This window comes from Hydra vulgaris, chromosome 12 (assembly GCF_038396675.1).
Source record: "Hydra vulgaris chromosome 12, alternate assembly HydraT2T_AEP".
NCBI lineage: Eukaryota > Metazoa > Cnidaria > Hydrozoa > Anthoathecata > Hydridae > Hydra > Hydra vulgaris.
This window is the reverse complement of record NC_088931.1, coordinates 33,068,681-33,095,000: the sequence shown is the minus strand read 5'-3', so window position 1 is coordinate 33,095,000 and position 26,320 is coordinate 33,068,681. Positions and strand designations below refer to the sequence as shown.

The window sequence follows — 26,320 nt, the reverse complement described above, 5'->3', positions numbered from 1 at the left end:
GGACAATGTTTTTGATTACATTAGAAGGACAATGTTCTTGATTAGGTTGTGTAGATTGTTGAAAAAAAACAACAATAAGCTGTGCTTCACTTGCAGCTGCATGGCTCTGACCAATTATCTGTAAAGGTTAGGTTGTGTTTCCTTTTCAAAAAATCAGAAAGTCTAATCTTGCCAAGAGAAGTTCTGCATTAAAACAATTCATCAAATGTATTTTTTTTAAATACATTTGATGAATTGTTTTAATGCAGTCAGATCCCAAAGTTCTTCATCCTGGGTATAAAGTGCTTTGTCATTGCTCAATTTTGAGTAATGACAAGCTCTTACTCAGCAGAAATAGCAGTTCAATAAGGTGTCTGACTATTTTCAGTCTTACCACATACATAGTTTCTAAGAGTTGATCTTGAAGCTTTGTTGGTCTCAAAGATCCTTTTAACTGAAATACCAGCAGCAATAGCCTTCATAGCCTTGTCCACTTGCTTTATGGGGTAGTTACTGTGTCTGTAATCTTTCTATACAGAAAAATGGATAAATTTATCAATTAAATCAATAAGTGGCCATATTACCCCAATTTTCAAAATAACCTATTTACCCCACTTACCTTAAGGTAAATGCTTTGAGCATAAAAATGCACTTACCTAAGTAGCCCATAGAGGTCTAGTTAAAATTTTGCCAAATTGCTCTTCAAGTATTAGTTTGGCAATAGTTAGTGTTTTTAAAATCTGAAAAGGTATAAAAATATGATATTCAAAAAACATTCAACAACAAGAGTATTATTATTTTAATTTTTTTGTAACAGACATTAAAATGTCAGGTTAAAATTGTGCTATAAAAAGTTTGTAGTGTAGGACACTGCTTCTTTAAAACTTTAGCAGATTTTAGCAAATAACTGATAAATATACTAAAGTGGCCATATTACCTTATCTAACAGTATATATATATATATATATATATATATATATAAAATTTTTTTTTTGTAATTCACCTCCCCAAGGCCAAGAAGACCACAACAGATGAGGAGGCTACTTGTGGTTATAACCCTCCCCAACTCTATAACTCTGAAACACGAACGTTGACAAACAAGGCTGCTGCACGAAGAAACAAGTTAAGCGCGGTACTACCAGGGACGTGGTGACAAATCGAACTCTTAACCTCTCACTTATAAAGCGAGCATTCTATCATTACACCACTACCATATATATATATATATATATATATATATATATATATATATATATATATATATATATATATATATATATATATATATATATATATAGTAATGTGACTTTTAATGTTCCAAATAGTACCGTTATATATATATATATATATATATATATATATATATATATATATATATAGTAATGTGACTTTTAATGTTCCAAATAGTACCGTTATATATATATATATATATATATATATATATATATATATATATATATATATATATATATATATATATATATATATATATATAAATATATATCTATAATTTTTTTTAAACATCTTCACTTCCAACAAGGCTGCAAGCAACCACTATTTAGAGTTGGAAGTTACGATTGACAGACAACTTAAAGGATTGTAAATTATATGAATCAGGAAAGTAAAATGAAGGAACTGAATTCCTAAGAACTGATGTTCGAGAAAAAAAGCTAGACAAATAAGAATTTTTGGAGCACTTAGGAACAGTCACAGAAAAAGGATGAGACTTAATTGAATGACGAGTAACATGAGAATGAATTTTAGTAGATGGCACAAGAGACACTAGCTCTTTAGAGCAGTGGCCATTATAGTATTTGTAGAAAAGAGAAAGAGAAGCAACATTATGACAATGTGACAATGGTTGAAGGTTGGCTGCAAGAGCTGGTCCAACTATGTTTACTATGCATTTTTGCACCTTGTCTAAAAGAGAAAGGGCATCAATAGAAGAACCACCTCAGATATGGAAACAGTATTCCATACAAGGCCGGATTTGAGATTTATAGAGATAGAAATATAGAGAATAGAATCTGGAGTAAGAAAGTGTCAAGCTCGATAAAGAGATGCAACCTTTCCAGAAAAGATTGGAAGTAAGAGTTAATCTTAGAAGATAAAGGGTAGATGACTCATCGAGTACATTACCGTTCATAAATATTGGAAGATCTAAATTATTGCGATAATAATAGGCTGAAAAAAATTGAGTTTTATCTGAATTAAAGTTAACCAGCCACTGTGACCCCTATGCTGTAGCAGAATCGAGATCCTTTTCAAGCTCAAATGCCCCCTCCAAGCAATCAGAGAGTGTTGGCTTCTTATCATGACAAGAATAAATGGTAGTATCATCAGTGAACAATGCCACCTTAGATGTGAGAATATCTGGAAGATTGTTAATGTAAATTAAAAAGAGTATAGGGCCAAGGATAGAATCTTGAGCTACCCCTGAAGTTACAGAATAAGAAGAAGAGTGCTATCCATCAAGGACAACTTTTATACTGCGATTGGAAAGAAAGAGTTCAATAATCTTAAAGATGTTCCCAGATACACCATAAGAAGAAGGCTTATGGAGAAGACCAGCATGCCAAACTTTATCAAAAGCTTTAGAAATGTCAAGAGTGATAGCCTTTACATCTCCACCTCTATCTAATGCATGGTAAAGCCTATCGGTTATTACTGTTAGCAAATCAGTTGTAGAATGAGAAGATCGAAATCCATATTAGTGGTCAGAAAGAAAGTTATTAGATTCAAGATGAGAAATTAAGTGTTTGTTAATTAAAGATTAAAAAACTTTGCTTATAATAGGAATAAGACTCATGGGATGGTAGTTAGACGAATCAGATCGCTCTCCAGAATTTTTGAAAATAGGGATAACGGATGCTATTTTCCAGTAGGCTGGAAAACAAGACTCTGATAAGCACTTGTTGATTAGTTTTGAGAGTATAGATGACAGCTCCAGAGAACACTTCTGCAAGACTATAGCAGGTATGTTGTCGGGGCCATAAGCTGTAGAAGAGTCTAAGCAGGAAATCACTTTAGATACAGAACCTGGAGTGATACAAATGTCAAGCAATGGATCAACCTGTTTGTTGGCAATATCAGGTAGAACACAATTAGTGGAATCAAGAGATAATATTGTTGAAAAGTTCTTAGCAAACAATTCAGACTTGTCTTTAGGTGGCTTGGCAAAGTCTGAACCACACAAGAGAAGTGGAATTAAAGATTTGCCCTTATTATTGATACTATTAAAGATTCTCCAGAAGTCACGAGAGCCTAATTTTTGTGATGAGATACGAGATTTCATGACCTGAGAATAGCGGGCTTTGGCGTTAGAAAAAACCTTTTTACAGTGGTTTCTAGCAGTAATAAACAGACATCTGTTTTCTGGAGAATTGTTTTGTTGATAGATATGGAAGTAATGGTTTCGATTGGCAATCACAGCAGCACAATATGAGGAAAACCATGGAGAAGAGTGAGGCTTGACCTGGAATTGTTGATTGGGAATAAAAGATTGCACACCAGCCTGAATCCACGAAATTATGTAAGAAGCACATTTGTCAACAGGAAGACAAAAGATTTCTACCCAAGGGCCATCACAAAGAAAATCACGACAAGAGTCCCAGTCACCTTTAAGGTAGTTGTAAGAGGTACAATGACAGGGGGATTCAGATGATGAGGAAGAGTGAGATAATAGTTTTAGAGAGATCAAACTGTGACCAGAAGTACCCAAAGGTGAATGTGGAGAAACTTAGCATTAAAGTCACCGAGAACAATATTAGCCAAGCCATTCAGTATGGTTAGCATTAAAGTCACCGACAACAATATTAGCTGATGGATAAAGAGAGAGGGCTCGGTCAATATGATCAGAAATAACATCAAAAAGAGTGCAGTCTTGAGATGAAGGAGAGTGATATAGAACAAAGAGAAAGGCAATAGAGTGAAGTGGTGCTAAACGAAAGCACATAAAAGAATAGTCTGTTGATTCAAACCTAGTTTCCTGACTAATGGGTGAATTCTTACGAATGTAAATTCTCAGACCAAGCATGTGACTATTGGAGTCTTTACGAATTAAAGGAAGATAACTATCAACACTAAGATCACAAGATGAGACAGCTGAACTCAAATTAGTCTCACAAAGAGCAAGTAGGTCTGGTGAACTTTGCAAGATGTAAGATTCAACAGAAGAAAAGTTACTTTGAAGACCACGAATATTAGTGAATGATAGGTTTAGAGAACTTGGTGATGATGATGGTTTTTTGTGTTTTATAGTTTTTGGTACTTTATTCATTTTAAAATTTGTTAAAGAACTTGACTCAAAGCATAGATAATACTCAGTACACTGTTTAATAGCCCAAGCAATTGCCTCATCACTATTAGTAAACTCAAAGTCGTATCAAAGGCTCCAAATGTGGCCTTGGCAATGCATACCAAAAGTACAAACAGGGACACTGTCCCTGCGTTTCATGGCGCTGTTAATACTTTGATATTTTTCAGCTGTTGATAGAATCAGCTTCTCTGAGAGAGGTACCACAGAGTTCGGGAAACCTGACTACCACCCAGCTTCAGAACCATAAAACTGAGTTTTAGAGCTGTATCCTCATTAGGATATGATAGAATGAGTTGCCTAGTCATAAAAATGGAGACACAAGCTAAACTCATGCATTGAGTCAAGAAGATCCAGCATTCAACATCCTAAACTGGAAACAAGGTAGTAAAAATACATCTGCGCCAGTCTAATAGATGAAAAAGGGGTGCGAGGCTGGTCAACACATGGATTCTGTTTACCTCTTAAGTCTTATTCTAGAAGGCCTTCTACAAGACAGTAACTGGATGCATTTAACATCTGCCTAAGATGAGTATTGTTTTGAGACATCATCTCTAGTCTTTACTCAACCAAGAGCCCCAAGGCAGGGAGTCTTATAAGTTGAAGTTGGCATCTCATAGCCTTTGCCTAAAAAGACTTATCCTACAAGGCAGCAGGACATGAAGCAGATTGTATTGGGTTACATATTACCAGTAGCAGGTTACATCTTATTTAGTAGGTTACATCTTACTTAGTAGCAGGGTACATGTTACCAGTAGCATATATATATATATATATATATATATATATATATATATATATATATATATATATATATATATATGTATATATATATATACAGCGTGGAAAATAAGAAATCAAATGTGAGTGAATGTGAGTGAGCAAACTGAATACTTAGTACTAAGAAGACAATTGCTTATTGCTTAAATTAATATATCTTTATTACTTATAATTAAATACTTTTTCTTTTAGCTTTACTTATTAAGTCTTGTAATAGCAATGAATTCTGGTGTCCATGATGCCATGGATGTCTAGTGTCATCATGCCAGCGATGGATACTTTTTTTCATACTTGAAAAAAGTGCTTAGTTAATTATTACTTTCTACTATTGTATTTTTAACTAAGAATATTTTTCTTTCCAGTGTATTTCATTTTAAATTTTTTCTTTGAACTATAATATTACCCTCCTAAATTTTGCAAAATCATTACAATAAATGAATGATTTTTGAATAAACATAAAGTTATCATTTTTATTTTTTTCAGTCAATTTGGACTTATCGTTTTTACTTATTTTTACAAATAAGTAAAAACGTTAACCTTATTAAATATTCTATTTTATGTATATTTAAAAAACAATTTTTGACCTTCTTTTACATTAGTAACTATTTTAGAAGCATTTCATAAAATGATAAACATCAGTTTTTAAAAATTGTTTTAATATATTTTTGTGCTAAAGGGAAAAAATAATCAAATGGTGGTTATTAGTATAACATAAAAATAATTTTTTACTTCTAATTTTTAATAAATTATTTTTCCATCTTCATGTTTTAGAGAAAAAGCATTTTGTAGATTTAAAATTTTACTAAAAAATTTAGATTAAATAAAATTAACTCATAAAACCTCAAAGGCTAGAGCAAAAAGCTAGAGTAAACATATCGCATTTTAAAACTCTAATATTTTCTCCAGTTAATCTTTTTTGCTATTAAAAAAAAAAACAATAATAATAACTAATACTTGAGTAGTATTACTTGGCAGATAAATTTTTGATTTTGAACATTTTTTAATGATTTTAGTTTAAAGATGATGAATCTGGTGGTGTTAAAATAATATTAAACTTTTTCAACATTTAATTATTAAGATTCTAAAAAACTAAACTATATAAAAATTCAAAAAAACTAAAAGTATAAATTTAGGAAACAATTAAACACCTAACAAGCCTTCTCAGGAGACGTGTGCTGTTTAAACCAAATCCAGCCAAGATTTGATTTTTTATTTTTAATGCTAGTTTCAAGAGAAAAATTTAGAGGTAAAAGTAGGAAACTTTTTGGAGACAGTGCATTACAAATAACATAAAAAAGTTAAGAATAAAAGATACTCAAGGTATGTTAGATAAACAACAGAAGAATGGGCTAACATTAGCAACTAAGGAAACAGGTGTGCTGAACCTTTAAATAATCTTGTAAATTTCGATTTATCAATAAAGGGTCGTCCATAAATTACATCACGCTTTAGAGAAGGAGGGTAGGGGTTAGTGGTTCTGTGACAACTCATATAGAAATTTTTACTAAAGAATTACAATAATGTGACAGGAAGAAGTAAATAAGGTCAAAAATTGAGTGACATTTGTGGATGATCCCTAATGAGGTTTCCGTCTATTTGTCACCATAGTATAAAACTTATATAAGTATTGAAATTATGATAAAACATCTGTTAAAAAATGCGCATTTGACAGCAAGCCACACTAGGATTAAAATTGTTTTATCTGTGTTCTGCTAAAAATTATGTTTATAAGATAAGAATTTCTTATTTTTTTCTTTAAGAATTATATATAGAATTATTAAAAAATATATATATATTAGGGTGGTGCTAAAAACAACTTATTTTAAAAATGTCAGCTGACAACCCCTAAATGTGTTTTATATAATAAAATAATACTGGATTTAAAAAATTTTTGAATAAAAAATATTTTTACGGGTGCCACAAGGCCACAAATACATCAAACAGGTTCCTAATATTATAAAAAAAGTTTTTCAAAAGTATATCATGTTGGGGCTCAAATGAAGCAAAATTATGTAAAAATTTCAAAAATAATCATTGTTTTATGAAAATCTTGTTAAATTCCCTTTTTTTTGTTATAAATTAAAAAATGTCATTTTCTATTTACTAAAATCTAAAATAATAATATATTTATAAAATGATTCATATTTTTGAAATTTTTATATATTTTTGCATCATTTGAGACCCAACATGACATACTTTTGAAAAACTTTTTTTTTAATAATATTAGGAACCTGTTTGATGTATAAGGGCCTTGTGGCACCCGTAAAAATATTTTTTATTCAAAAATTTTTTAAATCCAGTATTATTTTATATAAAACACATTTAGGGGTTGTCAGCTGACATTTTTAAAATAAGTTGTTTTTACCACCACCCTAATATACATATAATCTGTAAAAACCTTGTTTTATGTAACGTAAGTAATTTTTATTTATAGTATATTTCTTGTTTAGGTTGTATCAATCTCCAACGAAAATATCAACACCGCAACGCAGCAAAAATACAGAAATTTGGTTGAAAGAGAATGTATCAACCCCTGAATTATTAAGAATAAGAGGATCTCTCTCTGCAAGACTTGAAGTAATAGGAATAGAGAGTAGAAAAGGTTTTATTGAATTATTTACCTTATCAAAATCTTTATCTATTAGTGGTTGTTAACCTTTAATCTTAAATATTGATTTGCACATATATTAGTAATTGTTAACCTTTAATCTTAAATATTGATTTGCACATATATTAATGACTGTTAACCTTTAATCTTAAATATTGATTTGCACATATATTAGTAATTGATAACCTTTAATCTTAAATATTGATTTGCACATATATTAGTAATTGTTAACCTTTGATTTTAAATATTGATTTGCACATGTATTAGTGATTGTTAACCTTTAATCTTGAATATTGATTTGCAAATGATTAGTGATTGTTAACCTTTAATGTTAAATATTGATTTGCACATGTATTAGTGATTGTTAACCTTTAATCTTAAATATTGATTTGCACATATAAAAAAAGAAGTAAAGTTTTAATCTCAATCTTAAATTCAATTTCGGTTAAAAAAAAAGAAATATTAAAAGAGATATGTTAAAAAGATATGTTAAAAAAGATATGTTAAGAAGATATGATAAAAGAGATATGTTAAAAAGATATGTTAAAAAAGATACCTTAAAAAAGAGGTTAAAAAAGATATGTTAAAAAGCAAAATTTTTATTTTAAAAAGCACCAATTAATAAAAATTTTTTACAAAAGGTAACAAGATCATAACATAATTTTTTTTTTTTTACATTTTACAATGCATTAGACATTATTTGGTTTTAGAGCAATACAACTCTGCACGTCGCAAAGATAGTTATGAAAATAGGAAAATATCAAAAACAAATAAAATGAAAGACTTTGGGAGTTCAATGAGCCTTGACTGGGATTTTGATGGTAAGATTATTGTAAGTTTTAAAAAAATTTTTTAATTGTTCTGCTTTTTTTGAAATTAGTTATGCTAATATTTTGGTTTTACACTCAATAATATTTTAATGGTGTGTGCTTCAAAACTGTTCTTTGAGTATTAATTTTAGTGCTATCAATTAAAAACTATATATATATATAAATATATATATATATAAATATATATATATATATTTATATATATATATATATAAATATATATATATATATATTTATATATATATATATATATATATATATATATATATATATATATATATATATATATATATATATATATATATATATATAAATTTGTAGAAAATCATGTTAAGTGATTTTCTACTAATTTATAATTGCTCTGTTCTTTTAAGAACATTGAGCACTCTATTTTGTAGAATACATTTTAAAATTGTTTATATATATATACACACACACACACAGACACACACACACTCACCCACACACACACACACACACACACCCACACGCACACACACACACACATACAGCCCTTGGAATTAGAAAAAATAAGGTTATTGCAGACCTTAAACTATTTGGTTAAGCATAAGGTCTGCACAAAATTTCAAAAACAAAGGTTTCACCATAACAACATAAAAATAAAGTCAACAAAAACTGCTGATCTTGTGCCAACCTCAGACACTTTTAAATTTGCAGTTTAGTCAGCATTCAGCGATACTGACCTAACTACAAATTCATACATACATACATAAAGTTTCTGAAATTTCAAGATTTATGCAAAATAAGGCTCTTTAAATTATTTTTTTTTAATAAAATAATTAGAAACAGCTAAAAATATTATTTTTAAAACTTGATGAAGAACAGCTTAAAATTAGTTTGGAAAAAAAAGTTGTCATTGTTGTGATATGCAGTTACTGTTCTAAATGTTAATGTTGTTTTTTAATGTTATGTATGTTAAATGATAAGTTATTAATACATTATATTTATGAATTGTATATTAGGCAAAAACTGTTATAAAAAAACAACTAAATATAGAGAAAATTATATCTAAATACTTTATGTTTCGCAGTTTATTAAAGATCCAAGCAATAGAACCTTTGCTAAATCGTGTTATTAGTTAAATAATACAATATTCTGAATTATGTCTCCAACTGAGAGAAATCTACTAACCTACATTTTCCCTACGAAAAATCACTTCAAAAACACCTGGTATTTAAATAAAAGAGTTATTGACATTTGCTTTGCTAATAGATGTTTACCTGTAGATGAGTTGCAAGTATCTTTTAACTTAGATCAATCATCTCGAAAATAAGATAGGAAAATGAATTCAGAATTTTTTTAAGTCAAAAAAATATAATAAATGAAACTAAGGGTATTACTGGGATTAAAAAAGACGTTTTTGGGAATGATGGTAGCCAGCGTGGAAAATAACAGCCAGTCAATGGTCAATGACCACTGAAATGACTACAAATGCTATTTTGACTTCCCAAGATGAATTCATGCCAGTCATGGTTGACCGATTGAAAAAGTTTGACAAATAATCAGGATGTTACATGGAAAAAGCATATACTAAAATTAAATAAAATTATTTAAATTTTGAAAAAGTTTAAACTTTTTTTCTTGATTATTATACGCTACTTTAATTGCAGGTCGTAAAAAGCAAAAAGTTAAAGCAAAAAGTTTGTAAGGGAAAAGAAGTTAAAGTAAAAAGCAAAAAGTTTGTAAGCGAAAAGAAGTTAAAGTAAAAAGCAAAAAGTTTGTAAGCGAAAAGAAGTTAAAGTAAAAAGCAAAAAGTTTGTAAGCGAAAAGAAGTTAAAGTAAAAAGCAAAAAGTTTGTAAGGGAAAAGAAGTTAAGGTAAAAAGCAAAAAGTTTGTAAGGGAAAAGAAGTTAAAGTAAAAAGCAAAAAGTTTGTAAGGGAAAAGAAGTTAAAGTAAAAAGCAAAAAGTTTGTAAGAGAAAAGAAGTTAAATTAAAAAGCAAAAAGTTTGTAAGCGAAAAGAAGTTAAAGTAAAAAGCAAAAAGTTTGTAAGGGAAAAGAAGTTAAGGTAAAAAGCAAAAAGTTTGTAAGGGAAAAGAAGTTAAAGTAAAAAGCAAAAAGTTTGTAAGGGAAAAGAAGTTAAAGTAAAAAGCAAAAAGTTTGTAAGAGAAAAGAAGTTAAATTAAAAAGCAAAAAGTTTGTAAGCGAAAAGAAGTTAAAGTAAAAAGCAAAAAGTTTGTAAGCGAAAAGAAGTTAAAGTAAAAAGCAAAAAGTTTGTAAGGGAAAAGAAGTTAAAGTAAAAAGCAAAAAGTTTGTAAGGGAAAAGAAGTTAAAGTAAAAAGCAAAAAGTTTGTAAGCGAAAAGAAGTTAAAGTAAAAAGCAAAAAGTTTGTAAGCGAAAAGAAGTTAAAGTAAAAAGCAAAAAGTTTGTAAGGGAAAAGAAGTTAAGGTAAAAAGCAAAAAGTTTGTAAGGGAAAAGAAGTTAAAGTAAAAAGCAAAAAGTTTGTAAGCGAAAAGAAGTTAAAGTAAAAAGCAAAAAGTTTGTAAGCGAAAAGAAGTTAAAGTAAAAAGCAAAAAGTTTGTAAGGGAAAAGAAGTTAAAATTTTTTTTAAATCCTTTTATTTTTCAATGGTTTTTATCTGTGTTTCAAAAACCTTCCAATAAATTTATTTTTTATCAATATAATTGAATAATTAAGAATTAAAAACTTATTAATAGTTTATATCAATATAATCAGTATTTAAAAATTAATAATTTATTAATAATTTTATATTATTAATTTTGCTATGTATAATATATTCGAGTGTATATTAACTTTATTGTTGTTAAAACTTTTGTTTAATAGTTATTGCATATTAATAAAAACCAGTAATTTTTCTGCTTTAACAACCCTGAACTCCTTAATTTGCTTTGTTGACAAACATATTCATGTAAGGTATGTAACATATTCGCAACAACATAATTTATTTTCATTAAGTTTTTTGCTTCACTTATTTAAATTAATTTTATTTTACCGATGGTGAAAATCCTTGAATCTTTAAAATCTTCTTAAATGATTGAAGTTCTTATTTTATTACTATTTTAATAAAAAAAAATTATATATTATTTAAATAATAATATAATAATATATAATAAATTATGTATTTAACTATAAACAGTTTTTCTTTCATCTGCACTTTGTCAATTTGTTTTATTTTTCTCTAAATCTTTTTATTTATTTTCTCGTAAGTTGTGCAGAAAATTGCAAATAAATGAATAAATGTTTTATAGATAAATTAAAAATTACTAATTGCACTTGCTTGCGCTTTTTTTTTATAATAGGATTATTAAAAAAATGTATATATGTACAGGGGGTGCAAAAAAAAAGCCACACTCAATTTTTTGATAAAAAAACACAACAACAAATGTATTAAACTCATATAATAAATATAATTCAGGAAAATTTTTAAAGAAATGTATATAATATCATTGTACATTACATGTAATGAAAAGAAATTAGGATTTGTAAAGTATTTTTCAAGTTTTAGCTGTATTAGTATTTAATTGGCCATCCTTTGTTTCTTATGACTTCTGCGTATCTAGAAGGCATACTATCTACAATTCTTTTTAATAAGTCATTTGGTAAAGCATTCCAAAGAGCAAGAAGAATTTGGAACAGTTCATATTCATTTGTTGCCCGATGATCTTGCAATTTTCAATCCAATATAGACCAAAGATTTTCTATTGGATTTAAATCAGGAGACTGTGCTGGCCAGATATAACTGGTATCAATTTCGATTCTAGATATCTTTTATTCAACCATGCCGTATGTTTGAGATTGTTATCTTGTTGAAAGATGTAGTAATTATTAGAGAAAAGTCCTTCTATACTTGATCCTTACTATACTATGATTTTGTGATACAAATGCTGGTCCATGGTACCCTCCACCCGGTAAAGTTTTCCAACTTTGTGTGCACTAAAACAACCCCAAACATTAATCTTTTTATCATGTTTAATGGTTGCCTTGCATGTTTGGGGGTTAAACTTTTCCCAAATTAATTTCCAGCAGTGAGATCCACCATTATAAAACAACACAAAAGGAGACTCATCGCTCCAAATAACTTCTGCCTATTCAAAATCAAGTTCAAATCTAGTTTTATCTCAAAACATGATTTTACAATCTTTTTTGACGGCATTAAGAATATAGTGATCTTCCTTTTTTGATGTTTTAGGCTTTCTCCCAGATCCAACAGACCTTTCAGCTGTACCAGTGTGCTTATATTTCTTCACCAATCTACTAATAGTTGAGTTTTGTTGTTTGAAATGTTTTCCAATACTTCTGTGAGACTCACCTTGGTCAGCAGCAGCAATTTCTATATCTGTTAGTTGTTTTCTAAAATATTAAATGTGTTTGCATTAATCTGTTTTTTAAAGATCTTATTTGAATAAATATTAGTGTTTATATAAACATACCCTTTCTGTCCAAGATTTTTCACTACCACATCCAATTTTTTTAGTTTTGCTTCCTTATACATTATATATACTTAAAATTAGGAAAAAATGCTAGTGTGGCTTTTTTTTTTGCATCCCACTGTATATTTATTAAAAACTCATTTTATGTAAATTTGATAATTCTTATAATAGTGTTTCATTAAACAAATTGTTTAATGTTTTAAAATTTAATTTTTAAAAATTGTTTCATTAAACAAATTGTTTAATACTAAGCAGACGAATGTTTAAAACAATCTTCTTTGTATTCTTAGTAATGAATATTCAGTTTAAATCATTAATTCAGTATCTGCAAACAAGAATTATTAACATTATTAACTAATTAGCATTATTATTGACTAATTAACATTAGCAGTTTTTGAAATGATTTTACTGAGCAAGAGATATAAAAATGCGAAAGTTTTTCTTCTTTAACTTCAGATATTTATTTCATTATTATTCGAAATTATTGTGTAATTAAAAACATAATCTCAACTGTACTTTTTTTTTATTCAGTCTTTTTTATTATTTTTCTCCCAGCTTTTCCCACCATTTGCAAAGTCATTGCAATGAAATTATTTATTCTTAAATGAATTAAAAATTATCAATTGCTTCTTTGCGCTTTTAAAAAAAGTATTGATTTTATTTTTGAATAAACTTTATAAATACAAAAATAAGCATTAACTTATTTTTGTATTTATAAAGTTTATTCAAAAAGAACTATTACTAAGATATAAACAAATAAAAAAATAAAATGTTGACTGTCCAATAAAAATAAAATAAAAATAATTGACTGTCAAATCCTTTCGTATTTTCCACGCTGTTGGTAGCTATGGGCTTCACCAGACTTCTAGCCCTTGATGAATACTGGTAAAAAAGCATCTGTTACATCATATGGTTCAATAGTATGTTCAATAAGTGCTGTATGTATGTATGTATGTATGTATGTATGTATGTATGTATGTATGTATGTATGTATGTATGTATGTATGTATGTATGTATATATGTATGTAGGTATGTAGGTATGTATGTACAGTGGGCCAGTTTAAAAATGTTTAAAAATGACAAAACTATTTATAGGTTAAATATAAGCATATATTACATGTTTATAAAGGTTTTTAAGGACAAGGATTTCATTTTGGCTCCATTTTAATTTTGGAGTGGTCATGATCACTCAAGTGGTTATTCTAGGGGTTTTCAAAGGTGGTTATGAGGTTTCTTGATGGTTTTTAAATTAGATGGGACATGCTGTATATCTAATTATAGGTAACTGCTGTCAGGGAATTTAAATCTGGGTTAATATGCCCAGATTTAAATTCCCTGATTTTTATGTGGTCATAATAGTCATGACCACATCTAAATAATTTTAGATGTGGTCATGATTATTTAAATGGTCATTTTAGTAGTAATCAAGGGTGGTCCTGAGATGTCTCAATGTTTTTCAATTAGATGGGACATGTTGTATGTCTAAATATAGACAATTGCGGTCAGGGAATTCGAAACTAGGCATATTCGGTCTTTAAGAGTGGTCATCACCGCTCAGGTGATCATTTTAGGGGTGGTAAAGGGTGATCCTAGAATATCTCGATGTTTTTTCAATCAAATCTGGCCATATTTGGTCTCCTGGAGTGGTTATAATTGCAAAGGTAGGTGTGGTCATGGGTTGTCAAGATATTTTTGTGATTTTTATTTCTTTTATGTACTTAATTTCTTTGATATTGTGAATGTAAACAAATAACATTCGATATAGTTTGAACTTTATTAACAAATTTTTTTAAATTTATAAGAATCTAGGTGATGACATATATCATACATATCAGTACATCAAGAACCCCTTGGTCTCCGCAGGCTAATTGGAGACTTTGATTTTTCACTGACTCCTTCTTATTCTGGACACCTTAGTAAAGCATTTTCATCATAAAATCATAAGTTGTTTGAGGCCTGGAGAATTTTATTGTGTAGTACTCTCTTTTTTTTTAGTCTAAAACATTAATATTAGGGTGTATGAAATGACTATTTTTCACAATTATGTTACTGTTTTTTCATTTTATGAGTGTTATTTAAATGAAAAAACAAATTTGACGCATTTAAGAACAGTTTTCTAAATAAAAATGATATTTTAGAAAAGTTATTTAGACGACATTAAAACTAAAGGTACTAGATGAGGTAGTTTTCTTGCTTTCAACACAATAAGATATTAAAAATTTTTTTTTCTCGTAAACAAACTAATTTTAACTCTTTACTAAATTAAACTCTTCTTTTTACATAAATAAAAACTTTTTGCATACATAAATACAAATAATAAATATTCTCTTCAGTGACGGATCCAGCATTTTTTGGTGTTTGATATTTTTCCAGACACAGCATTCTCCAAACATTTGTATGTTTGGAGTGAGGAAGGGTTGAAACTTTAAGGCTTATTTGTTCCCTGCCTCAAAATCCTTATTTGTTCCCTCCTTTTTCATAAAATGTTCCATAACTTTTCACAATAACATTAAAAGTGCTTTTTAAAAAAGAATTTAAAAAGATTCGAATGATTAAAACTATTCTTTATGCATCTTCTGTTTTTAAAGCAAAATCTATGATTGGATATCATTTATGATAAAAAGTCTAGCACCTACTGCGTTCAGCCAAGCTCTGAAAATTTGGTTGTAAATTTTTATCTATATATGAGAGTGTAATTTAAAGTAGATATATGCGACCTAGTGTTTTTTAGTTTGTGTAAAGGTAAGTGTACACAAATTAATGTGCATTTTAAGGGGTTTTATTGACAAACACTTTGACAAAAAGCATCAAAAATAAATTTTTATATTTCTTCTTCTTATTTAAATATTTGATGTCAATGGACTAATATAAACTTTTAAGAGATTAAAATGTTGTAAAATTATCTTGTTGCTCTCATATTTTATTTTTATATGGTTCATTGCATTTTCACCAATATTTGAAAAATAAAATATTGCCATTTTTGTAGTAAAATCGATATACTGAACTCAAAAATCACAGTAAGGAAAAAACTATATTAATTTTAGAGTGCCGGGGGTCTCTAGATTACATTTACATAATTAAATTACTCCAATATAATAGTTGGTTTTAAAAGGTTTTGCTCACCTCTGGTACACTGTGCAGTGGGTTGCCAAATTATTATAAACAGTGTGACATTAGAAAAGTTTCCTCATAACATGTACTGCAATTTTTCTATCTGATACTAAAATGATTCAAAAATAATCCTGGATATTGAACAAGAGTATTTTAATGCTGATGGAATGTTGCAGCATATAGCTGATATTTTCTTTTTTGGGCATGTTGTCTTTTCTGCTGATTGTTTTAGAGCCTTTTTGCAACGCGCTTTCAGCTTTTTTCAGTTTTTTGAGGCTGCTCTGATCAACATGTCTGAGTAAACAGCATTTAAAGCTTGTTTGATATTTAGTGGTTCTAGGTTTTGCTTGAATTAATTTGCTGTTTGACTAGCAAATATGTGTTTGTAATATTTAGCAAATATGTGTTGTTAATAAAATAACATCAAATATTACTCAACTATTTTCTAAAAATGTCATTGCAAATGTAAAAAATAGTTGTTACTAAAAAATTCTGTAGAGAAGAAAATATTATACAATATAAATGAATTGTTAAATGTTTTGTGCTGGTGAAAAGGTGTGCTGGTTTTACTCAACTATAATAAAAAATCAAACAGCTAGGCAACCATAACTGTTTGAAATCCAGATTGAGAGCATAATATACCTCAAACATCTGTCTCACATAACTAAGGTTAAACAAAATTGTTTAATCAACAAAAAGTTTGTAAAACTAGGTTGAAAGTGGGTATCTGTACAAAAATAGTTTGAATTATTTACTGATTTTTAGTTTACTATATAAATGTTTGTATGTATGTGTATTACTTTTTTTAGAAAAATTAATTGCTTCAAGCGCGAGTACCTTAATTAGACCAAAAAACTATAATGTGCAAAATATGAAAGTTGCATATTTTTCCCATTCAATCTTATTTTAATTTTAATTTTTTACATTTAATTTATTACGAAACAAACTGAATTTATAATTAATGAATTTTTAAAATTAGTGTAAAACATTTTCCCGCGTATTTTTATTTATAATGAAACGTAAATAATTTAATTTTTATGATTTTTTAGACATGTTTGAGTCCTGTAAAAATGGGTAGTTTTACATAAAAGCCATATAATTAAATAAACTTATGTAAATAAAAAATTAAAAAAAAAACCATAGTTGCAACTTATTTGAGTTTAGATAAACAGTTATCAAAAAAATTTTTTAGATATTTTTCTGTTTAAGTTAATAAAAAAAACATTTAACTTTTTAGCTTGAAAGCTTTAACTTTAATTTAGAAAAAAATTAATAAACTGCTAGAAAGTTTAGGTTTTGTTTACATTTACTTATTTTTAATAACACATTTCTTTTAATTCTACAAAAAAATGGTTCAAACTTATTTTTCAAATAAGATAGCAATTAGTTAACTTTTATTTTTTTTTATTTTTGAGTTAACTCTTATTTTCTTATAAACTATCTGCTCTATCTTGAAGCATCTTAATACCAAAGATTGCTGGTAACTAATGTGTATATATGTGTGTGATTCTTAATGGAATTCTTTATATAAATATACAGGGGTCGAAATAGGTGTCGGAAATCGGTGCCCCTGGACTGTTTTTGAGACTTGATTTATGGGGTAACCAATCATTGTTCATTTTTACTGAAAAAATGAACCATGGTTTGTTGTCCTCCTCTAGCAGGGTCACACCTCAGACCATTCTCACAAATGGTCTGAGGGGCAGCAATGTCCAACACTTATTTCGACCCCTATATATATATATATATATATATATATATATATATATATATATATATATATATATATATATATATATATATATATATATATATATATATATATATATATATATATATATATATATATATATAAATATATATATATATATATATATATATATATATATATATATATATATATATATATATATATATATATATATATGTATATATATATATATATATATATATATATATATATATATATATATATATATATATTGACTGAATGATATTTAGTTATATATTCAAATAATATTTAGTAGACTAAATAGTTTTCTATTTTGATAACTTTTTATGAGCTTTATTTTTTATTATGCTGACTTATGACTTTATATAAGCTGTTGAACTCTTTTAGATTCTCAAATTGAATTTGGTGGCGAAAATGACTACTCTGACAACATTGACTCTGAACTTGATTCTATTTCAACTGACAATATACTTAGTAATAAAGGTTTGAGTGTTATTCCCACCATCCTTATCCTATGACCTAAACCAATTACACCTCTGACCAATTAGTTACATTTACTGTTTATAATTTTATGCTCACAATATTTATTTTGACTTAAGTTGTTATAACAGTTGTTTACAAAAATAAATAAAAATATTTTTGGTAAAATATCAAAAAAAAGGCTAAAGTTTTATTTTAGTGTGCAGGCTAGAATTGGTTTGTATAATTTTCTTGTCATAAAAACAATGAGAAATTTTATTTACTTTTTTATCTTGTCATTAAACTAACATTCACTTAACCTAACATTTTACAAAATCAATCAATAATTTTATTGATCTCTTCAATCCTAAACAGGTCAAACTTTATTATCTTTATTTCTTAGAATCACAGTTAATGTTAATGGAATTCGTCCTTTGGGCGGGTACATATCATTTTCATCATTTTCCTTGCACCTTTCCGCACCAGCTGGTCCCAAACTTTGTCATTCCTGATGAAGAAGTAAAAATTCCTTCTAATAACATAATGGAACTTTTTATTTAACATAAAAAAATTATTCCGAGCATCATATCATCTCTAAACAGTTAGAAATCTACCAAAATAACTTTGTCATGTACTTTGATATCATTAACCTTGAAAGTCACAGTCATGGATCCAATACATTGATGAACCTTTGGAGACTTAAGATTTTTGGACAAAACTTGTGATTTAAAATCAATTTTGAACACCCCGTGTCCACCAAAGCTGTTGACACTATACTATTAACTTTCAAAGAATAGTTATTAATACGCTAATCCCACTGTTGTTCAGAAATGAGGTCGCGCAGATTCATTGCTTCTGCGCTTGTTCTCCTGTATTTTTTGGCATCTCAAAGACATATGTTCTTTGTCATCACATTTGAAACATCGAAAGATTTTCTTTGGAGATTTTGTGTATTCTTTAAGTTTGTTTTGCGTATTCTTTGGAGTTCTTTGCGTATGAACAATTCCTCGAAATGAGGTGTAACCTTCTGCAATTGTAACATACTAAAGGGGTTTTTGTTGCATGATGCTGAGACACAGGGTTGATAGCATTATTATCATCTTTTCCCATACTGTTTAAAGAAGTTCGCACCTTGGGTAGCATGATATTGATTGGGTCTATTACTGCTTGAAATCTTGATGATAATGACCTTTGACAATCCCACGACAAATGTCAACTGCACTAACTCTTCTGATAATTTAGTAAGATAAGCTAATTGTTTTAAATCAGTCGAAAATACATCAGCTTTCTCTCTTTCAATTAATTTTTGTTTTGTGAAAAGCTCAGATCCACTGTAAGCATACGCAGAGAATGTTCAACTTCATTTGCATATTGTTTATCTTCAACAGTTAAAACGTCATAAACAGAATAAGTAGTTTTTTGAAGAAGAAAAAGTAGTTCCAGCTTTTTTTTCTTCATTTCAGCAATCACTTTTGTTCTTTGTATCCACACAGGAGCTTCTGAAGTTCCATCATATGTTTTAAACATATCAAATAATTCCATACTTGATTCCATGTCCCGTTAGGTTGTAGTTTTCTAAAATTAAACATAACGAGAAGTTTATTTCATTTTTTTATCTTGTCATTAAACTAACTTCCACTTAACCTAACTTCATAGAAAATCAATCAATAATTTGTATTAAAAAACCACATTAAAAACCATACAAAAATATTAAATACTAATTAAAAACTCATCACTAACTGTTTTAGAGTTTTCAGCAATATAATTACAGTTCAAATTAAGAAAGTTTGAGCAATATTAGATTACTTTAGATGTAAAATTCCAAAAGGTTTTCCAATTTAGAATTTAGTTGCAACAGTTTGTTAAAAAACTGGTTTTTTCTTTTAGTAAGAAAACCAAAGCACCTGGAGCAAACACATTATGCTTGGGTTGATCGTTTGCAACAAAACAATCAAGTTAATGAAAGAAAAGAAAACAAGCCATTCAAATTAAATTGGAGTGATGAAGAGGAACTTGAACCAATGAAAATGAACTTTAATTCCCGTAATTATGACATTCATATGAAATAGTTGTTAACGCTTTGTTTTAAAAGTGTAGTATCATTTATATTATACATAGTGATTTTGTCATTACTTTAGCTACTTATGAAGAACAAAGATACAAGTCAGGTGTTAATTATCAGCGGTCTGGATCAGGTGATTTGAATGTTATGTTTTTTCTAAAAAAGTTATATAATTTATTATAAATTATTTAGTCAAATGAATGCAAATATCTTACAAGATGCATGTTGCAGTTGCACAAAAATTTATCACAATAAATGTTTTTTTTTTCTTTTTTTTTTTTTTTTCAAGAAATGTATATTTAAAGAATTAGCTTTTGGTCTCTGTTTTAGACTATATTGCTAAAAACTATGAAATTATTTTTATACTTTACTTTATACTGCATGTAACATTATCTGCAATATTAATATGATTAGTTTTCATTTAGTTATATTTGTTGTCATTTACTATAAATTTATCCTAGTATTATAAAAAAGTAAATTAATAACAGAAATACAAAATTTTAAACTTGATGTTGTTTACTTTAATTTAAATGCAATGATATTTTATTCATATTAAATGCAATGATATTAAATTTAAAGGCAATGATATTTTATTATGACAAATTACTTTTTTTGTCAATTGAAATAACAAAATTTCTTTCAATATTCAAATAAAATAAAAAAAATACTATATCACTATACTACACTAATATTTTCTTCAAGTTTGATTTTCTTTAAACTTCCAGGAAGATCATGGTTATCTGTTTAAAGATTCATTTATCAATTCAATTTAATTAGTTTAATTAAATTACATTAAATGTTTAATTTTTTGTTAAAATTGTTGATAAATTTAATACTGTAATAAAACTATCGAGTTAGTAAATGTATTAATGTATAGTAATCAAAAGTTGCTGAGCCACAATTTTTTCCATTGTACACTGCCATAATAAAGTTGACATTAGGCTATATCCTGCTGAATGTTGTTATAGCACTTAACCAAAATGTAACCTAATGGTGTTGGGCTTACACATTTATTCAAATTATTTCACACCAGCAAAGGTCCCAATATTATTGGCTAAGAGTAAAGGCTTGTGACCTATGGTCACTAATGTGTACATTTAATCAATTGAATTGATTCTGTAGGTCTTACGTTTGGCTCTGATGTACTAGCCCATAAGCGCCAGAAGTGAGTACGTTTAGCTTTCTATTCACTTGATTTAAAAAATTAGGTGTGAAAATAACATGACCATACCAAAATTACATGGCGGAACAAACAAATGCATCACACCTGTAGTCATTAACACATGTCTCAACATGTCATTAACATTTGTCTCAACATGTCATTAACACATGTCTCAACATGTCATTAACACATGTCTCGAAATGTCATTAACAGTCTCTAATACCACTAAACCACTGATTTATTTTATGTTTGTATATCTTCTCTGTATCTTTGTTTGACCTTATCTTGTGATTCCGTTTGTTTTAAACTACTAAATTGACAGATGAGGTTGTTTATTTACCATTTTATATTTTTTAGACTCATATTAGAGCGTAATCTAGATACAGCCATTACCACTTCACTTATATACTTATTAGTTTTGCCATATTTGAGAATATTACTATAATTGCATTATTAATGCTGATAAGCCATTGATGAAATGTTTTATCTGCCCTGCTCTTTACATAACAAATCTTCTTCTAGATCTATCCTTTGAGATTATCACTCAACAAACCCAGCTGCAATCTAATCTTAGTAACACTTTTTCGATGTCTACCTGACTGAATAACTCCAATGATCACCTGTATGTGATCATTTTGCATTTTATGTTGCAGAAACATAAAAAGCAAAATTCACACTAAAGACAAGTCCACTAAAACAATGTTGGGCTAAAAACAAAAAGTAAAATAAAAATAAGTAAAAAAAAATTGTTTGCAAGAGCAGACAAGGAGAAAAATAGTTTTTGAATTCTAAGCAAGGTAATAAACACCATTAGGCCCTGTCTCCAGTAAAATTTATAAATAAGGCTAGGTATAACTTAATACTAATTGAAAATAAAAATAAGCATTCAATTTTGCTACAGAAATCATTTTATTGTGCAGAATAAAGTTTGTATTAGTATTGTGACTTTATCATATCAAGAAAATTTTTGTGAATAAATTGGTAGCTTTTGTAGTATTCTTAGATCCAATAGATAATTTTAGTTTACTACCTCCTATCTTTAATGAAATGATGTCACCACTTTCACTTTATTTTTTCACTTTGAGAAATAATGTGATAAGCCATTTGTTCCTCGACATCTAAATAAGTTTAAAAACTATGACTGATGAAAAAATAATTTCGACAACTTTGTATTGTTGAAATGGTTACAAAGGTTTTTTAAATTAAAATCATCATTTTAAAATTTATTTGGGAGAAGAAGCTCTCTGCATTTCTTTTTTTCATTTCTATCAGTAGTGCAATAAAAAAAAGCCTTTTCTAATACCTAGATATCTTGATGCAGCTGATGTATTGTTTTTTTTTTAAATTTATTTACGTAATACTTATTTTCTATAGAACATGTTATACAACCTTTCACAGCCAAATAATCAAAGTTATAAATATGTTTTTAATTTGAGCATTGTTAAATTGCATTTACACTACAATCTCTTTTAACCTTAGTCAGACAAGAACTACTCCTCAGATCAATAACTGTAGTTTTAGAACCCTTAATACAAAATTGTTACCTGTTTTAGTTGACCTGTATTAGTTTCCTGATATAAAAAATTTTATATCAGGAAAATGTTTTAGTAGGATAATTATCTTTGACCATGTCGAACTTAACTTTCTGCCTGAGGTCACCAACATTTGCTCTTTCAACTGTACCCATACACCTTAAATAGATAAAGATATATTAGTATCATTAAAAAAATGGTTTGATTTCTTTATCAAATTTTATTCAAAACATGTTCAAAACATGCTTTACCAACTGTTGTTAAAATAGTATTGCTATCTATTTAAAGATCAGCTTGATTTGATTTTAGTGAGTGTGTTCTTCAAACATTATTGTGTTTAATTATTGAAGAGGAAAGAATTGTAGATATTAATAAGATAGTATATATTCAAAATACTAGAAATGAGGATCTACAAAAAGACGATTAATCACCAAGATCAAGACCCCCCCCCCCCTTCAACAAAAAAAAAATTTTTGAACTTGAATGCAGAGAAATTGGTAGACCTGACATCATGAGAGTCACCTGTTGAACTGGTCCTTACTACCTCTCTAAAAACTTCTAAAATCAAACAGTTTTTATTGAAACCTTTGAGGGTTCTAATTGACTATGTCATGGACAATGTTGAGTGTTGTGTAAAGCATGTTACAGAAACTTAAAGTAGAGTGTTCACTCATGAAAAAAAAAGACATATTTGTAAAAAATCAAGAAGCAAGTAGAAATTTTGTCTAAAAATAACAATAAACAAACTCTTGTTTATTTTTGTTTTACTTTATATTAAAACAAACTGTATTTAGTAAACCAATGAAAAATGTTTTCTTAATCTCAATATATTAATAGTTTTATATGTAAATTTGTAACTTGTATTTAATAATTTCTTAAATTCAAAGTACACATGCAAATAAAGAAAAATTTCTTATGAATTTTATAGGAGTTTTTAAGAAATATTTCTTCATATAAAAATGTTTTTAACTAACATTTAAATATCAATAATAAATATTTAATCTCTTGAATATTTAAAAAGTATCATTTTTGTATATAAAAACAAAGTTTTCTCAAGAAACCAGGTTATAATTTTAGTGAAATATAAGAAGTCAAATCACCTAAGCAAATTTTTTTCAATTTCAAAAAATTTTCAATTTTTCAAAACCCGATTTGGATTCTCCTTAATATTTTACAACTTTTAGTTCAACCCAATTTGTTTTTTTTATCCCCAAAATCAATATACTATTGTAATAAGAGACTTTGACACCTAATATTTATCTGCTACTGAAAATCTCGATTTTTGTGTAAACATAAAATCCTAAACAATCTGAAATCTTGTGATTATAAACCAAGCAACTTTGTTCATTTTTATAAAGCTTTGCAATTCTGATTGGGATTAGTGTTGAAAGTTTTAACGATTTTAAATTTTTATTGTAAAAACAATCAACAGTTATTAGTATCATTATTAATATAAAGGCATGCTTGTTAATTTTATTAACATTATAAAATTAAAACATCTGTTTATGGTATTTCAACTTTTCTATATAAAAAAATTATTTTTAATATAATGTACAATTATTCTAGGGGTTATATATAACCTCGTTATTCAAGTATTATAAAAAACCCCTTAAAGAAAAAAAACAAATAATAGTGTCTTTTTTTTTTTGTTTGATTTTTTAATGGTTTTTTTTTATATTACTTGTATAATAACGGTATATAAAAATTGTATATTATATTAAAATAATTTTTTAATAAAGATAAATTTAAATACCATGAATAGATGTTTTAATTTAATTTAATTACAAAAACTTATCTAAGATGATAACTTTAAAAAAATTAAAATTTTAACTTTTTATACATTTAATATATGTTATTTACAGTTTATTTATAAACATTGTTAAAAAAGTTTGTGTTTTATTTTTTAAATTGTAGGATTATCTTCTGATGGACTTGGTAAGAAATTTTTGTTATAGCATCTCTGTATACTTTTATAAATAATTTGTAACATTTTTTAAATAAACTTAACTCTCTGTTTTTATGTTTTTTGTTTTGTTAAATTACTTTTTCTTGTATTTATTACTAAATTTTTCTATAGCATAATTATATAAAAGAACTATATGTAGTTTATATGCAAACACATGTAAATTTTCAAAGCATTTTTTTGTATAAAAATCTTAATAAGTTTTAATGTTTAAAAATTGACTTCTAAACTAATTATTAACTAAATCTTCAGGTGTAGTACGTCCCAGAGGTATGCAGCCTAGAGACTCAGGTGCTGAATTGTCCTAATAAGTCCTTAAATTTATTTGGTTTTTTTTTTGTGAAAAACTTAATAAAAGTTCTGTTAGTTAAAGAAAAAGATTTTTATTTTAATTTTAAAAAGATTTTCATTTTTATAGGTGTTCAGCAAAGTTCTAATGAAAGCACAGGTATTTATCTTTAATATAAGTTGCAATCCAGAAGATTTTTTGAAGTAAAAAACAAGTCTTAGTAAATATAGTTTTTAGAAAATCAAAAAAGTGAAAAAGGGTTGATAATTAGTGAAAAAGGGGTGTTGATAATTAGTGAATCTTAAGGCGAAGCAGCAATGTTGTTAATAAAAAGCTTTTAATTAAATAAAAAAAATGTTTGTTTTTATCTAAAAAGATGTTGCAAATATTTTCAGGTTTCTTACTGAAAATATTTTTAATCTTTAACATTTTACAATATTATTTTTCATTTTTCAATATCCTATCTTTTGATTTTATTGTGTATTTTGATTTATAATTTTGATTTTATTGCGTAGATTTTATTGCTTAACGAAAATGCATAACGCTAATAAATGTAATTTTTTAAACCTGTATTATTTGATATTTACATCATTTGATAATTACATTGTTAAATGTTAAATTGTGTCATTAGTGTATTTTAAAGTACCACGCTACAAAAAGAATTTTATGCAATATTGAATTAATAACAAACAAAAAAATTTTTTTAAATTATTTAGCAAAAGTTAAAAAACTTAACAAAAACACTTTTCCCTTTTTATAAGAAAGTTTTTTATTTGCTTTCGCATTTAATCTATAATGGAGAGACTATGTTTTGTGTAAAGAATTAGTTAGCAGATGATAAGAAAAAATTTCTTTAATAAATAATGCAAAACTATTTTATATTCTTTTTAAACTAAATTTTACATTCTTTGTTTTAATATTTTACATTCCTTCAAAACTAAATTTAAATTTTTAAAAATATTCTGTTTCTTTAAAAAATTCCCAGTTGTGGTTAAATGCATTTTTTTTATGATCTATTATTATTAAAATGATATATAATAAAATTTATTTAAAAATAATTTGAATATTCCAAAATAAAAAAGTTTTT

General features: G+C 27.2%; 1 protein-coding gene across 7 annotated transcripts in view; it reads left to right on the top strand.

Annotated features, from left to right (window-relative positions):
- Positions 1-26,320, top strand: part of LOC100202714 (SLAIN motif-containing protein 2) — a 45,971-nt gene that overhangs the window by 2,733 nt on the left and 16,918 nt on the right. For 2 of the 7 annotated variants that reach the window (XM_065812975.1, XM_065812971.1), the window contains exons 2-9: positions 7,525-7,676; positions 8,393-8,503; positions 18,154-18,240; positions 20,113-20,268; positions 20,364-20,420; positions 24,896-24,916; positions 25,197-25,235; positions 25,363-25,392. In XM_065812975.1, coding sequence (XP_065669047.1) covers positions 7,525-7,676; positions 8,393-8,503; positions 18,154-18,240; positions 20,113-20,268; positions 20,364-20,420; positions 24,896-24,916; positions 25,197-25,235; positions 25,363-25,392 — 653 coding nt within the window. Of the gene's footprint in view, positions 1-7,524; positions 7,677-8,392; positions 8,504-18,153; positions 18,250-20,112; positions 20,269-20,363; positions 20,421-24,895; positions 24,917-25,196; positions 25,236-25,362; positions 25,393-26,320 lie in introns of all 7 variants that reach the window. The other 5 variants (XM_065812974.1, XM_065812969.1, XM_065812976.1 and 2 more) reach the window with 3 other exon arrangements.